Genomic DNA, 17,913 nt, shown 5'->3' on the forward strand with positions numbered 1-17,913 from the left:
GTAAAAAGAAATGTTTTTAGACATAGAAAAATCTATGTAATAGGATATAACCTGCTGAATTAATGGTGCTACAGAACGAACTTACCTTGCTGACAGTTCTTTCCAGTCCATCCAGGTAAGCACATACAGCTGTACCCATCATCTATGCCCACACAATGTCCATGTTGGCAAGGGTTCTTGATGCACGCATCTATGCCTGTGTGGGAATTGAGAGCAATCATGTTGGCCAGTCAACCAGGAAAATAAATGGTTGGCATGGACCTCTTGTACAATCATTGAGGAAACATGTCAGCCAAGTCATTGTAATTAATTTTTTTAAACAATACCTCGATTAAGCTCTACGTTGAATTAGAGCGGTTGTCTACGCTCTACGTAAAATTAAAACGGCCGATTACGCTCTACGAAAAGGTGCATGCAGGCCCCTTTTCGGCCAAACGCGCTTCCGTCTCTTATTGTTTATAAGTCAATCAACATGCATTGTATGTGCGTCTCAGAAAAACACCGACTGTTGGCAAATGTATTGTGCAAACGAATATAGATCTTTTGAAAATTTTAAAGGATGCACAGTGCCACATAAACTATTATGCAATAGTTAAAACACATGCGCAAGCACAAAGCTTATTATAACTAACCTTGCTGACAGTTCTGTCCAGTGTATCCAGGTGAGCAGGTACAGTTGTATCCACCATATTGGTTCACACATGTTCCGTACTCACATGGTTTCCAGATGCACTCATCAATATCTGTTTCAAGATCAAAAAGAAATCACGTTGGACAGTCAACCAAGAAAATAAAAGCTCATGATCCATTGCATTGTCCCCCCACCTCGCCCCCCTTCAGTGATTTCGCCTCCTCACCAAAAATCAGTTATTCCCTCGAAAACTTCCGTTTAAGCATGTCCAAATACACAAATTTGTTACATAATTTTAATCATAGTATTTCGCTGTATTTGGGGAATTCTTGGCTTGGCGTCGTTTCCCAAGATGAGGGGAATTCAGCTTCATGTAAAATCCCTGAAAACTATTGTACCAATGACCAGCTCAAATCCTGTGTTGTTGAGATGCCTATGCTGTTAAGCATAGTTAAAAAAAGCCATAGAAAGAAAGACTATTTAAACCAAGGAGGTTACTTTCTTGCTTCAGCCGAACCTGTAATAATATATTTAGAATTGTTAATCAAATTTACCTGCCATACCTGTGGTACGGTGTAAAAGAGTAGACTTTAACTAAGGGGCAGAGGTGGAGGGGATCTACGGAGGCGGGGCGAAATCGCTGTGACCCCGGCGGTTGTTTCTAGCTATGTGGTCCGTCACTGCAGTTTTCGTCTCTTTTTCTCTATCTTTGTGTATGAATGGATGAATGAATGAATGAATGAATGAATGAATGAATGAATGAATGAATGAATGAATGAATGAATGAATGAATGAATGAATGAATGAATGAATGAATGAATGAATGAAACTTTATTTCCGTGTCGTGCGCTTTCCCGCGCCCAGCCCGTGTGGGGCTTATTCGACACCGATTCAATAAATTATACACTAACAAAAGAAAATCGAAGGTACAGATAACAGAATCCAAACAAAATATGAACACAAATAAAAGTAAGTTATATACAATAACGGTGAACAAAGTGAACTCATAAGAGATCGTACGTACATGTAAATAAACGAATCTGTACATAATGATCCAAAATCTCACAAAATAAATACAAGAACATAAGGTAAATCAAACATAATAAGAGAAAACAAACGTGCAGAAGTAACAAAAAGTGACGTTACTGTTGATTTGTTATGTGTATAGCCGGTATAACCGCGGATTGTTACACCAGCTGAGATCTCAGAAACGACACGCACAAAAAGGAGATGAAAAATCGGCAGTGACGGACCACATGGCTCAACAACTGTAAAATGGGAGGGGGTCAAAGTGATAGACAGAGAGGACAACCGACGGATTCGGTGGATTAAGGAAGTCAACGCCAGTGATGGGACGAGGGTAGATACAAACTTAGCCACGTTTGGTATTTTTTACTCGCCGCTAATACGCCATAATCTCCAAGCAGATCATACGGTGGCAAGGCATTGGCCTGAGGAGTGTCTATTAGCATGGACAATCCTCTGGCCAAAGCCTACTGCCTTGCCACCGTATGATCTGCTTGGAGATTAAAAAGTGCCACATCGTGTGCGTGTAGGGGCGAGAAGCAGTAGTCTGATAGACGTTGAAACGTAAGAAAGGTAAGACAATATCCCTGGTTGTGCAGAAGAAAATCAAAAGTGCCATGTGTTCTACCAACCTGATGAAATTATTTTCAGGAATATATAATATAAACAAATAAACATATATAAACATATATGAATATATATGTCACAGGGGAGATTGGAATCCAAGGGAATCCGGAATCCTCCTAGGAGATATTGGAGTTCCTATCTTCCCTAGTGGAAATTGGAATCCCTATCTCCCCTAGGAGAATATGGAATCCTCCTAGGGAAAATAGAAATTGCTATCTCCCCTAGGGGAGACTGGAATCCTTCTAGGGGAATCTGGATCCTCCTAGGAGAGATTGGAATCCTGATATTCAGATCCCAATTCAGGAGTAGAAATACTAGAACTCATTGACTGAATCATTTCACACCTAAACTTTCAATCAATTTCAGCAGTGGCAAGCCTATTACATGCACTATAATTGTAGGTGAATTATTAGATTGGAATCAAGGTTTGTTCCGGAATAATTTGCAGTTCTAATTCCATAATTGCAATCGTTCCTAACTTAGACCAAAATCTATTTCCAATTGGCAAAATAATGTAAATATGAATTGGCAAATGTGAAAATAAATTAAACAACAATATTATTACAAACCATGATTTTATTCAGAATGTACACATACAGAGTTGGCATCTAAAATTCTATTCTACCCAAGCCTCGAAATCTCAAACAATACTCCGTAAATAATTTCATCAGGTTGGAAGATACTTAGAGTACAGAGTTTTCTTCTCTTACTCTATACTCTCAAACAATACTATTAGGAATATTTTTCTAACATTTGTTGCAAACTACTAGCTATTGACTGAGTTACCTTATAAGCTAAAGTCAACATTTTAAACAAGTAGGGGGAAACAATCCCTTATGCCAAGTCTCTAAATACTCACTGGAAAAAAAAACAGTTTTTGAGCTATTATCTCACCATGGCCTGATGCAAATATCTGAGTTGGCTGAAATTGATTGAAAATTTGGGTGTGATAAAATAATTCAATCCATTTTCCAAAGCATTTTGATGCAATCAGAATGTCTCCTTTTAAAATTGGAGATTGTCCTGTAAGAATTCCCACTTGCCCTAGGACAAATTAGAATTCCTATCTCCCCTAGGAGAATCTGGAATCCTCCTAGGAGAGATTGGTATTCAGATATTCAGATCCCAGTTCAGTGAGGAACAACTTGAATTCCAGTCCCCCCCCCCCCCTTGGAGATAGGAATTCCAATCTCCCCTACGAGAATTCCAGATTCCCCTGGATTCCAATCTCCCGTGACATATATAATATATAAACAAAGCCAATTTGATTATCAAAAAAGAAAAGGTGAGAAAGAAAGAAAGAAATGTATGAACGGTTATGAAAAAAAATACTATGCTAAGAGATTGCTTACTGCAAAACAAAACTTACCATGCTGACAGTTCTGTCCAGTCCATCCAGGTGAACAGGTACATGTGTATCCACCATCTTGGTTCACACAGCGTCCATGTTCGCATGGGTTTCCTGGACACTCATCTATGTCTGTCGGATAAAGGAATATATATCACACATATTCAAATTGTTTTCTTTTTTGACAGGCAGAGGTGGTAAAGAAAATATGATATAAATATGATATAAGTGAGTGGTAACAACACAACAAAATCTTACCTTGCTGACAGTTCAGTCCAGTCCATCCAGGTGAGCAGGTACATGTGCACACACAGGTCCCGTGTTGGCATGGGTTTCTGGTACACTCATCTTTGCCTGTGGGATGAAGATTTGGGGGCTTCACCTAGACACAAAGGTTAATACACTGTTAGATACGTCAGGATTCTAACACCAAATTAACCCCCGAATAAACAGTAACTTGCATTGTTTAATATAGCGAATTTCAGTCCATGACTGTAAAGTGCTGTATTTAAGTGTTTTCAATTTTCATGCATCTACACTGCGCATTTACCGACTGGCACTGGCTAGGCCACAGCAAGTATTTTTTTATGGATAACATCAGCACGCGCATTAATTTTCAGCTGATTAAAAAAAAAAAAAAAAAAAATTTTGTTGCCTTCTGACAGTGGTCAACATGCCGAAAATGGGCAAAGATGTCTGTTTCCATGCCGGAAGGTGGTTGGCAGATTACTATAAAGAGAAGAGACAAGATCTAGAAAAGACTCTGATGTAATGTTTTGTTTCTTACTTTGATGGTAATATGTGTTGCTGGCTGTGTATATGTAATGTTCCCACTGAATCAAAACCATTTGTACCATGATTGAGTCAAAATGTAGGAACCTTGTTGTTTTCGGCCCGCCTTGTTTTTTTTTTTGCTCGCTCGCATTAGAATTGAAGTCTGCGGAGGATGTCATCCGTAAATTTACTTGCTGTGGCCTTATGAAGAAGCTAACTACTCGCACAGATTTAGAATGCACAAGGAAATTGTTACTAAAGAAAAACCTTCTCATCTATCTGTCTGCCTGCCGAGCATTAATATGCCAATTTCCCTTCCATCTATTATGCCTGATTAATTTGGTTTATTGTCTGTTTTGCACTCACAAGATGAAATAAAATAACACAATTGAAGTTAAGTAGACATACATGGGAGGGCCGGAAACCTGGAGGTTTATATATTGCCCTTCCCAACACTATCAGATAAAAAGTTACCATTGATACTGAATGAAACAAAATTTAAACGAAGAAGAAAAAAATAACAGGAAATAAACAGAAACAATTAAGAGCTAATGAAACAATACAAATCATCCATCTGAACAAATAAAGAAGATCAAAGTAATTAATCTAGTTATTGAACATTGTGTTGTATAATTGTTATATTATTTTATTACTTCGTAAACATGGCTTATATCTGTTTAGTAGGAGGTGCATTATCGATCTCAAAGCTAACTTTGTTTTGTATCAACTTTTGATAAGTGTAAACCTTTTGTTATCTCTTGTTATTTACGTTTTTAATGTTGATGATTTATATGTTTGGGGTTTCCCCCAGGACACATTGAAAAACCACAGTAGGCGATATGTATTCTCCTGGTCAAACAAACAAACAAACAAACAAACAAACAAACAAAAAATGTCTTTACTTAATTTACGTATAAATTTATAATCTTTGGATAAATACCTGTGAGGAGGATTTAACCGCTGCAAGGAATATGTCCTTCACGTCTTCCCTGTCATCTGGCCCTGTGTCGAATGTTGCATCAGCCGATTGGTCTGTGAAATCGACAGGTTGGAAGGAGGAATCGGGCGGTGGTGCGAAGGTGTCGGCTCCACTGAGGCTGTCACTCACAACCATTCCCGACATCAGCGCGACAAGAAGCCAACTGGCCATGGCACTCTGTAACGATAACACACGGTTTACTCTTTTATGGAGAGTCACCTGCGTTGGTAGATACATGTTTGATTTGATTTTGATTTTATTGAAATTGCAACAATACAATACACGCGGAACAGAGGCAGCTGTTGCTGGTGTTGTGTCCTGCACAAAGAAACGGATACAGGACAGATAATACTCATTTTCACTTGAGTCTAGTGGGGAAAAAGTCGTGTAAAGTGCCTTTCCCACGGGCACAAGATCGGTGGCATGTCAGGGCTCGAACCCGGGACCTCTTGATTTCGAGGCGCGTACGCTGCCGTTGAGCCACACGACCCCACGTAGAATGTTTAATGTTGAAATTTTTGTTCCAACACAAGAGAATTGTGCTCACCTAGAGCTTTCGACCAGTCTCTCTGGTCTTCCATCGGGTCAGTCATTTAGGGAGACTGAGTAACTGATCGAGAGTTCTTACCGCTAACCGGTCACTTGACCGGGGTGGTCGCGCTTTGCAGCTGAACTCACGGCCAGAGTCCCTCCAACCTCCCCGGCATGTGTCAACGCATAGGTGCTAGCAAGGGGCAGACAAGTCCACTCCCTAATGTTGTAATCCCACTTCTTTCTCTGTTTGCCCCCTTTCCCTTCTCCCTGCTACTGTTCCTTGTAAGATCACTTTGGAGAGAATTTTGCTTCTGGTTACGTGGTCGTACCATTTTAGCTTCCCTACTTTTAACGATCTCTAGGCAAGAAGAACTCTCTTATGTTGGAACAAAAGTTAAACCTAAAATACGTTTTACTCCTCGCGAAATGTATACTAGCAAAGGCAAAATGTTTTTTTTTTATATTCCAACATCTATGTCGTGGTGACGGCACACTCAAGATTTTTTCAACTTATATTAATGCCGCCACCAACACAGTGGACAATACAATATTCATTTTCACCTGAGCGAAGTGAGGAAAGTCGTGTAAAGTGCCTTTCCCACGCAAAGGCACAAGATCGATGGCATGTCAGGACTCGAACCCGGTACCTCTTGATTCCGAGTCGAGCACTCTGCCGCTACGCCACACGACCCCATGAAAATGTTTATAATCATAAACAATTCTATCCAGTATATTCACACAGATGGCTGCCGCATCTAACATCTTAAAATACAAAGAAGAGTAGTTGAAAACTGAAGTACATCGTTGAATACTTACTGGTGGAGTTCACGACTCTACTTCAAGACGCTATTCTTTAGAACGTTGTCTTAAAACGTTGTGGCGAAGTAAGAAACAGCAATCTCGTCGAATGTGCACAGTTTCAGAGGCGGGCTTCTTATGAGGTGCGCTATAATCTCATAATACATTGACAACCAATGCGATTTTTCACTATGTACCATGCTCAGCCGCGTGATTAATATAAGGCTTTCATGAATGGTGGGAAAGGGACCACCGGGGTGGCCACGGACGAAATTATATAAATATGCAAGATTCGTTACGTATGAAGTACGTATGAACTCTTACCAGCATACCAAATATCATCACAACCAATAAAGGCGTATGAAATTATGCTGACTACAAATGTGTGGAAACACAAACACACAGACACACACACACGGAGACACACACACACACACACACACACACACACACACACACACACACACACAGACATACACACACACACACACTGACAGACATACACACACATACACAGACGCGCCAAAAACAATACCGCCATTTTTCATGGAGATAACAACACAGCGGAAAAACAGTGGAAACGAACTCAAAACAGCATAATCATGGAAAGTTTGTCGAAGTTCGCGGAAATTTGTACACGGCTTTTGTACACGGCCTACAGCTAGTGCTGTCGAAGTGTACTTTTATCCGGAACCCTGTCGGAAAACTTTTCGTAAAACTCTTCCGTCCCAGAACTGCGTCAATCCTAGACTGCACTGATTCGTCACTACTGTATACCCAAGCAGTTATGTAGGAAAACTTTTCCGTCCTAAAAGTGCAAAGAATGCACCGTTTCACTGTTGATATGTGGTAAAGTTTTACGAAAAGTAATATATCCTATGGCACAGTTGTTTACCGAAACAAACAAAAACACTCCATCTCTTTCATACACCACAACTTGCCGTCTGTAAACCCCCAGTGACAAAATTCGACCTGATCTTAGAAGAAAAAGGGGCAAACATTCAGTGTATTGTACTTGCAAACAGCCAAACACCGTGACCCCTTCTAAAGTCTTCGACCCTGAAGTGGATAAAATAAACTGGAAATCGGTAACGCGGAAACCCCCATGTAGTGCGAAATCTACACCGAAATGAGGCATAAGGAAGCCTTTTGAAGATTGACTTTGACTCTACATATCTCGTCTTTAAATAATTTTCGAATCCTCAACTGTACTGTGTCAGTTTGGGCAACTTGTTTCGATAACGGAGAGCCATTTATGTGCTTGATCTGGCCTATTTTGGCTGTGCTATCGACTTTTTTATGTGACCATGTCTTATGCCTCAAATCGGCGCGTCACAACGCGTCACAACTCACGCCCCTTCGCCATTTTCTGCTGGCATCGACTTTAATTCTATGCTTGGAAAGCCCAAGGCAACGGTACGGAAGTATCCCAACTAATTATATAAGTACCTGATCGTGTTGGGACCCCGGTAGCGAAAGCTCGTTGTGTGTGACCTTGGGAATTTCCTAGGGTAACAGGTTGTGGCACCGGAGCCGAGAGATTTTTGCCGTGGAAATATAATTACGATCGCGCAAAACTCTCCCGAAGAGAGCCCAACGAATCCATGATAGGACTGGATACCAGTCTGTGGAGTTAACAAGTTACGTCGGTGAAGTGCATAGATCAAAAGCGGCCTCTAGCAGTTTAATGGGAGACTGCATCATAATGTTGGCTGGAAGCTGCTACCACGTACTGCAGTAATTTCTGTTTGCCGCTACGGGGTTGATCAGATGATATAATGACTTGACTTACTGATGCCGAGTGCTGGCATCCCTGACCACGGGTCAAAATGGCGGCCCTACAGTCTCTGTCTCCCATCGCCGGGCTCATGTAGTCACCGCGTCAACCCAACCAGGGCCTCGCTTGGACGTATGTTCTTTTTTTCTTCAGGTGGGCTAACTAATAAAAATAGTAATGACTACACTATAATAGTTGACCGTTAGATAAAGGTAAACAAAACGATAGTAAACGACCGTTTTTGATGGTAGTCCAAATCAAACAAAAAATAGTAGCCCTAAAGAGGGGCGCACAAAGCGATAGATTAACCACTTTACCTTGGAAGAGCAAGGAGAAAGCTCCGAACTGTAACGGCCTTCAAAAACTCATTGTAACTAGAAAGGCCAATATTTGCTTTGGAGCAAATACAGCGATGGGCTCACCACATTTTACGACATGGCAGGGAAAGAATGAGAAACACAAGGGAAAACAATGATTTACATTGATATAACTATAATATGAAGTAAAATACAACTAAAACAACAGTTGGATAGCTATTCCCTACTTTATTGGTTAGGATTTTTAATTGCATAATGCAAACTGTTGATTTTCAAAATAATAAAAAAACGTCCATGCCCCGCATTCCAATGCTGGAGCAGGAAAGCTTGAAATACCTACCAAAACACTTGAATACAGACATACTGTCTGCATGGAAATGCTCTGTGCAGGTGTTAATCAAGTTAAATCCCAACAGCCAATCAGCAAGAAATGCTCTGTGCAGGTGGAAATGCTCTGTGCAGGTGTTGATCAAGTTAAATCCCAACAGCCAATCAGCAAAAAGAATAGAGGAAAGCTGCATGCCTATTGGTTGATGCCCTGCATTCCATTGTGATGACTCATGCCCAAACGTGGTAAACAAGGCACACTAACACAGTAATACATTTGGTATAACACAGCCAAAAAAACTCAAATAAAACCATTCTAAAAGCCTGTATCACAATAATTTAAAAAACGCCTAGGGGTATTTGCCCACTGTACCTCCATACCAAATTTCAGGACCTTGGGCCCTAAAATGAAGAAGCTGAATCCATTTAAAAAATGGAAGGAGAAGGAGAAGAAACATCAGAAAAAGCTTCGTGGTGTGGTGAACCCATAATTATATTGTATTTGTACTGCTGTATGGCTATTATGTGCTATGTACTGTGTTGTTATCATTGTATTGTTTCTGCATTTTTATTGTACCCAGATCTACCTGAAAAGCAGGTCAAATGACCTGAGTGTATCTTCTGGTTAAATAAATAAACTGAAACTGAGCTTTTTTTATTCTTGAATTAGTTGAAACAAAACTAACAATAAGAAATAACCGATACAAGAATACTAAGACAGGACAGGTTAAACACTGACATTTCCATAACTTGTACGGTACAAGTCACACGTACTTTCACATTCCAAACTTTACTAGAAGTAACGAAATCATAATGGCTATAGAAAACAGGCCATTACTCTTTTTAAAAAAGTATTTTCATACTATGTCTGGTAAGGGTATATACTGAATTCTTATCAATTCCTTGGCCATAGGCCCATATCCACTGATACAAAGATTAAACTGTTCCCGGATCGACTCAGCATTGCAGCACCTCATTCCCACCCGCCCTCTCGGTCCATCCAATATAGTATTTGCTAACTACATTTCACTAGATCACTGTGTCATCTCTGCAAGGTAAGTATTCCGTACATTGCGCTCTTGAAAGGCCCAGTTTCAGGATAAATCAATTCGATCCACGGCGTCTTTACAAGGACTTATTTATATTTTTTCCTAGACAGTTTCTGTACAAATTATGCCGTCATTGGATAAAAAACAACTTAAACAGTTATTCGGCATAACAATCGGCGCTAAAACAGCAGTAATTAGGTGCTATTCTAGAGTTAAAACAGCCTTCCTTGTTAAATTCAGACGTTACCTGATGCTGATTAGCATAATGTGTGCGAGCGATGACGTCACGGCGTCACACCTATTTCACCTGGCCAACCTGTCTTCACCTTCTTCTAATTCCGCAAGGAGGCGCTTCAGCAACTCTAGGTATGGGTTGCAGAATAAAGTAGAGGAAATCCCCGGCTTTTTATCATATTCTACCCCAAATGACAGGCTTTTCTTTTTTAACTCTCTCTTTAGTAGAGTTTTTCAAATAAATAAAGGTATGACAAATTAACGGGTACTTGTAGTACGACAAATTCAATACTTACAGGGAACAGTAGTTTTGTCCATAGTCTCTATACAAGCTATTAACAAAATCTATATCATTATTTATCCTTTCGAATAAATAAAGTCGAAAGGATAAATGGATTAAGCAAATGGATCTCCAATTTATGGGAAATCCGATTTATTAATCAAATGGATCTCCCTGAGTGACGTCATCCGAACATGACGTCACTCGCCTAAGCTAACCAACTAGCAAGTTTCAATTCAGACCCTAAATTAACTACCTTTTGACTCTTCACCAAACAGACTCCAAATTAACCTTTCAGCTTCTAGACCAGAGAGGTGAGAAGCTGTGAGCCTGCTAGCAGGAGCATAGCATAGGGTAAATACAGCTCAACAGTAAATTATGTCGTCACATATTGTTTTCTCTCATGTTTCTTCTCATTCTCCTTCTTTCTTTATTTTTGAGTGACCAAATACCCCGATGTGTGTTCTTTTTTCATTTTATCGATACAAGTTTTAACAATTGTTTTATTTATATTTTTGCCATTTTAGGCAGGAAAATACATTTTGGGATATAGAGCCATTGTATTGAATCCAAATGACCTGTTATTTTTGAGAATTCAGTATGGGGCTACCCTGGACACATGTCCACAGGACGTCATTCACGCTTTTGACATATACACCTTTAAAATCGTGTGACAAAAAGGGTTTTTTTTTGCCTGATTCTGGACCAAAAATGTACATTTTTTCCCCTCTGCCACATGACCTGAAGATATGATGATGATGATGATGATGACCTGAAATTTTGGTATGAGAGATCCTTGAACATAGGTTCACAGAACGTTATTTACGCTTTGGCGTATGTCACTTTAAGTTTATGTAAAATGTTTTTTTTTTGTTATTCCTGCTGCTGTGCAGTGATACTAAATCCGAATTACTTGAAATTCGGAATCTGCATACCTTGGTCCAAAGAAAATCATTAACGCTTTTGACATGCATCACTTAAGTGTTTAAAATCGGGCTTTTTGTCTATTTCAGATTTTTGCTCCTGTGCCCGCATATGAAAATTACATTACCTGAAATTTGATATGGGAAATCCTTGGGTACATGCCAACGGCAGAACATTTTCTTTTTAAATTTATTCCAACATGCAAATATACAATACATAGTGGTGACGCACTCAAGCTACATGCTTATATTCACGTCACCACTGGACATAAAATAAAAATTACATCACAAAACACAAAAACATGGGAATCGTCCAGGTAACGAGTGAACAAAGTTAAGCTATTAAGATATCATATATGAAAATAATAGTATAAATCAATTGTTAAATCGCTTGGTTTCGGAGAGATATAACTGTGAAATAATTAGTATTTGAGAGTTGAGTTTAGATGAAAGTAAAGGTGATCCATTAAGTAACAGGTATACAAAAGCACTATCGGATAAGTTATTAATATCAAAGAATGGAATGTTTAGTTGTAAAAGTCTTTCAAGGAGGCGTGCACGATGATGGGAGTATATAGGGCAGTGAAGTAAAAAATGAGGGATGCTTTTGCTTCGGAACCCGCAGCTGCAAGAAGGACTTAAAGCTAATTTACGGATAAACAGACTATAATTTAAGCTGCAGGTTCCGAGCCGAAGGCGCGTTAATAGGGCACAGGTGTACCTTGGTCCCGAACAAAAATAGGTTTAAAACAACGCGAACAGATTTGACCAAATATGATTTAAACAAAGAGGCGCTCAACAGGCGAATACTAGGGTCGAGACTATTCCATAACAGAATTGAATTTGGTATAAAAGATTTTTGAAAACAAGTAGTATTACAGAATAGTGCTTGTAAATTGCGTTTGTTGCGAAGGTTGTATGAATCAGAGACCTCGGGCGGGATTAGATCAGTTAAGTACTTACGAGCTTGGCCATGGACAATTTTATGAAATAAAACAAGAGAGTGGACATAACGTCGATCAGTTAATTTTTCCCACCCAAGCTCCTGTAAAAGAGAAGAATACGATGATCCCCTAACGGCGCCAGACACCGTAAGGGAGCATTCGTACTAAACCCGCTCGATAAGTTTAGAATCGGAGACAGAACAACTATTCCACACAACATCTGCATATTCCAAGGACGGTCGAATAAACGATTTGTAAATTACTTGCAAGATTTTGCGGGGCAATTTAAATTTCAAACTATTAAAAATAGACACTTTTTTAGAAACCTTTGCAATAATCTGAGTAATATGAATGGTCCATGACATGGTGGAGGCTAAAGTAACCCCAATATGCTTATGTTGTTTTACGGATTGTATACAAGAATTCCCAAGAAAAAGAGGTGGGTGAATAGGAGGTGTACGTTTTCTTGAAAAGCAAAGTTCTTTAGATTCTGATGGATTAAGCTCCATTAACCATTTGTTTGCCCATGATAAAATTTTATGGAGGTCAGAATTGAGCCTCAAAGATGTGACAATGTGGTTGTCAACAACATTAATTAGCGAACTATCGTCCGCAAAAAGAAAAGGTTGGGTTGACAAGTCATCCACCATATCATTAATATAAATAAGGAAAAGTAGCGGACCAAGAACAGAACCTTGAGGTACACCTGCGCTAACATCGAGCCAGTCAGAGCATTGTCCGTCAATAACAACACGTTGCACCCTGCCATGCAAATAACTGTAAAACCAATTCAAGAGTGGCCCATCCACCCCGTTTCTCTGAAGCTTAAATAAAAGGCATGAATGCCATACTTTATCAAAAGCACGGGAAAATCAAGATAAACAGCACGAACCTCTTTGTTTGCATCCAAAGCTTATTTTGTATTTTGTAAGTTATACAAACAAGTTGACAAACAGTAGAGTCACCACGTATAAAACCCGACTGATAAGAAAATAGCAAGATATGAGATAATAAGTGGTTGTAAAGGTGCTTATATACAATTTTTTCCCAATATTTTAGAGAGTGATGGAAGTAGAGAAACGGGGCGGTAATTGGAAACCTCTTGAGGGTCGTCTTTTTTTAAGATAGGGACTACATTAGCACATTTCCATGAAAGGGGGAAAATGCCGTGACAGAATGATAGATTAAAACATAGGCAATTTTATCAGATATGAGGGGGCCAATCAATTTTAGAAACCTATTATCTACGTTGTCAAATCCATGGGCTTTTGAAATATTGATGTCAGATAAATAAAGTTCTACTTCTTGGGCAGAGGTTGAACGTTCAGACAGCCGAGTGTCAGTTACAAAATCAAGTTCAGGGAGGACAACATTAGAGTGATCAAACGAGGATTGAGCACAAAAAAATTGATTAAATAAAGACGCCTTTTCCCTAGAGTCACGTATATAAGTGGAGGAATTGTAGAAGTGGTTTTGGATCTATAGAAATGTTTGATAATGTGCCACCATTTCTTGCTGGCTAAATTAGAGTCAGACAAAGACTGAACAAGGCGATATTTGGATTTGGCAAAAGAAATATCACTAACAAGTTTGTTTCTAACCTTACGATATTCTAAGCAGTGTACAGGGTTATTAGACAATTTGGCTTTTCTGTGTGTTTTGTCACGTTGCAACATCAGACGTCTCAGACTCGGGGACATCCATGGCTTATCTCGCGGTCTGATAGTAATACTCTTGTGAGGAACACAAATATTTTTAGCTTCAAAAATAAGATCAGTAAGCTTTCTGCCAGCTTCATCAACAGTATTGCTATGATATATGCCGTTCCATTTGGAATCCAGATATAAAGGTAGCAAGCTTATTAAAATCAATTTTGGAGTAATCCCAAACAGTACGGACATATGGGCTGGGAAGCTTTACCGACAAGTTGAAAGTAACAATAATAGGGCAACAGCAGAACATTATTTATGCCTTTGGCGTGTGCCACTATAACTTTGTGAAAAAAAATGTAAATTTTTGACCAAACATGTACATTTGTGGCTCCTGTGCGCTAATACAAAAACCAAACTAGAAAGGTAACATTTGCAAGCAAATGCAATATGTTTACCTCAGAATGGTCTTGCCTGCGATTTAGCGTTATACCTTTATTGGGAAAGGATGGGTAGAAGAATATTTTGCTTATATTACTGACTTTTATGTACTGTTATTATAGAGTAACATTAACGTTATAACTGGGGAATTTCAATGTTTTTACCGTTGTAAGGCCAAGTTTAAAATCTGCCGGTCACTTTAATCAATGACATTCTCTGCAGACTGCAAGTAAACTTCAAGTCTTTTTGACAGCTTTAATTACAAAGGACATTGTTGAGCTCGTCTCACAACCTTATTACATTTTTGTAAATAGGAAACAGGACGTAGGCTGAAATAATAATGATAATAAGTTTATTATTATTAGTAATATTACAAATACATGGCAGAAGGCTCATAGTAAGAACGTATATCATATACATATAATGAAATGATATACAATGATATGAAGAACTAATTCCTACAGTACACTTTAGTCTTTATACTACAGTACATAAGATATATATCAAGCCAGTTTTGTTGGGTTTTACTTGTTCTTTTGATTGCCAAGCCAGTGAATTATACCCACTTCTATAATAAGTGTTCTTTGAACTTTTATATGAAAATCATTACAATGATGATGAAAATCTACAGTTGTGTAAAATATTGGAACTACACACTCTATAAAACCATACATACATACTTAAAAAGCTATTACATGACTTACATATATTATGCAACTTAACATACATATTTACTGGCTAAATTGGAGATATAATGTGTTTCTAGAAATGGTTGTGATGTGTTGTATCCTTCTGTGGATGGCTGGGTTCAGCTCTGTTGGGTTCCTCCCCAGTTTCTCATGGACCAAGTTCTGCTTCCTTTCCTAGCAGAGGTCCAATCTTAAGAGGATACAAAAAGGAGAGTAAACATTTCAAAAGTGAGCAGAAACTGATAATATATGTCTAAGTCATTGAAACACAAAAGGAAAGCATAATACATATGTATACAACGTATAACTATATCAGGCGGGGTCCAAGAGGGTATATAATATATGTCAAAGGGGGTATGATATATATATATTCAAATTTTACAGCAGACCAATTTGTTAATACAGAGAACATTGTTGTCTGTATGCAATTAAAGAATAACAACGCAAGCATAAGACTCAAGTTACAAATTTAGTGAAACCAGACGTTCACATATTTCTTCGTATACATTGAAGCCCCAACACTATTTATTCTTCTGTCAAATTCCTACAGGCAATTATCCTTATTATGAGAGATAACTTCACGGGATATGCATCATCGGGATGTGGAATTTTTCGGGATATGCGTCCCAATAAATCCCGCGAGATATCCGCGTGTCCTGCGGAGCGAAAAAAAAAATTGATGCGAGATCTCCAAGTCTACTGCGGGTCCTATCACCGATGACGGCGTCGAAATGTCCTGCTTCCGGCCAGTGGAGCACCCTGACGTTTGCCATAATTGTGTATATTGTGTATAACGCGTTCCTCAAGCGGTCATAGTTGAACTGCTAAATTTTTACAAAGCTTTTGTGCAGCGAAAAACTCACAAAAACTGTAAGAAAATAGCAGGAATGAATTTGTAATAACCCCTTCGTCTCCAGTGAATTTTTTGGCAAGTTTTAAACAATCAATCTGTCAAGTTTATAAAGTTAAACCATCAAATAAAATGGGGCGTACCGGCTGGAGTTGTTGTGTTCCATTGCGACATCTCGTGAGCGTCAAGTAGTCTCTGTATTACGAAAATTAGGAAAGTTTGTCCATCGAAATCCCTGGGCGTGAGTCTCACCCCTCCCCAAACACGTACACATATACATAAATAAACCCTTGCATCAACAATCAACAACGATCCGACCACGTCCATTCACGTACGTATTACCCTGAAAGCAAGTACTTCCACGCGGCTGGTAAAAATTCTTCCGGTGGAAAAAGCATTCTAGTTCTCGATATTACTTGTGAAAAACGTTTTGGAATGAAATCGGGATGAGAAAAATAGAATGCCGCGTGCAGGGCTGAGGCGGAAAATCGCTACAAAACGTCAGGCGGTTGGGTCTCTGGGGCGGAGCATCGAGCCTTTGAGTTTGAAATCTTACCGCCCAGCCAGTGGGCGGGTCCCCATCTGTGCGCTATGATTGGGTGCCCGCGGTCTGCTAGCTATCCTGCGTGCCGTTTCTATGGCAACGTGGCCCAGTCACAGTAACACGAAATCAATTCTTGATCGTCGGAAACAAAGCCAAGGGCGTGAAGAACCTTTGAATTATGCTTGGTCACCTCTTTTGTATAATGTTTAATCTCTCTTCCGCAACTCCGTGCGTAGACCTCCCATATCTAGGAGAAGAACTTCTCGAGTGGCTGTGTTAGATTTTATATCTGAGATAGCGCGGGTCGGGTGTCATCAAAAGCAGTACTTAGCGGGCCGTCCACATCGCAAGGTCAGACAAAAATTCTCGTACCAAGACGGTTGTATTATTTTGTTATCGTTCTAAACATTATCAAGCCACTAAAATTTTCGATATTAAAAGAAAACATTTGATTAAAAACACTATTCGTTTGTGCTACTGTTATCATCATGCATAATTTGGAAACAAACATGCGCTGCACCGTCTGTCTGTAAAAATCTTAGTCAACATGGTTCCCGAAAAATCCCGCGGGATATCCCGATGAATCCCGATTTGATGCTTATCCCATGAACTGTACTGTGTTATCCCGAAAAAAGATTGAAACTGTCTGACAAAACGACATAATGTAATGTTATACTAGTATCCATGTTATATTATGAGTCACGCCCCCCTCCCCCGGCCCCGCACCGTCGGCAATAGTTACGGATGAATACAATTCTGTTTAATTTATCTTCAAAACAGCAACAATCCTAAATCGCTAAACATACGAGATTCTATCAAGTCAGGAGCTAGTAAATTACTAGAGCTTTATTTTTAGATTTGAGTCGGCTAGTTAATTGCTAACTTAGTGTTGTTGTTTTTTTTTTATTTGAGCCGGCGATGACATGCAAAAAGTTAAACAAAGTCTCCCGCGTTCTGTGGAAATCTTCAGTCCTAATTGTGGATATTGAACCCAAAATCCCAATGCAATATTCTCTACTCGAGACTGGTATTCATATGACCGTATTTTACGAAGAAAAATGAAAACTTACCGCTGACATTGATCCACCGATCTCTTCTCGTGTCATACAAGGGCGGATGCCCATATTTGGAAAGCTCGGGTGTTCCGTGCGTAGCGCTAGGGTCATTGACCG

At 39.3% G+C, this 17,913-nt stretch overlaps 1 protein-coding gene across 1 annotated transcript in view; it reads right to left on the reverse strand.

Moving 5' to 3' along the window:
• Window positions 1-5,529, reverse strand: part of LOC109476461 (fibropellin-1-like) — an 18,719-nt gene extending 13,190 nt beyond the window's left edge. Inside the window, exons 1-5 of the mRNA XM_019777396.1 lie at window positions 5,347-5,529; window positions 3,891-4,014; window positions 3,654-3,764; window positions 633-743; window positions 86-196 (exon numbers count right to left, since the gene is read on the reverse strand). Coding sequence (XP_019632955.1) covers window positions 86-196; window positions 633-743; window positions 3,654-3,764; window positions 3,891-4,014; window positions 5,347-5,529 — 640 coding nt within the window. The remainder of the gene's footprint in view (window positions 1-85; window positions 197-632; window positions 744-3,653; window positions 3,765-3,890; window positions 4,015-5,346) is intronic.
• Between the last annotated feature and the right edge of the window lie 12,384 nt (window positions 5,530-17,913).

Source organism: Branchiostoma belcheri, unplaced genomic scaffold, assembly GCF_001625305.1.
Source record: "Branchiostoma belcheri isolate BF01 breed outbred unplaced genomic scaffold, Haploidv18h27 scaffold38, whole genome shotgun sequence".
In the NCBI taxonomy this organism is placed as follows: Eukaryota; Metazoa; Chordata; class Leptocardii; order Amphioxiformes; family Branchiostomatidae; genus Branchiostoma; species Branchiostoma belcheri.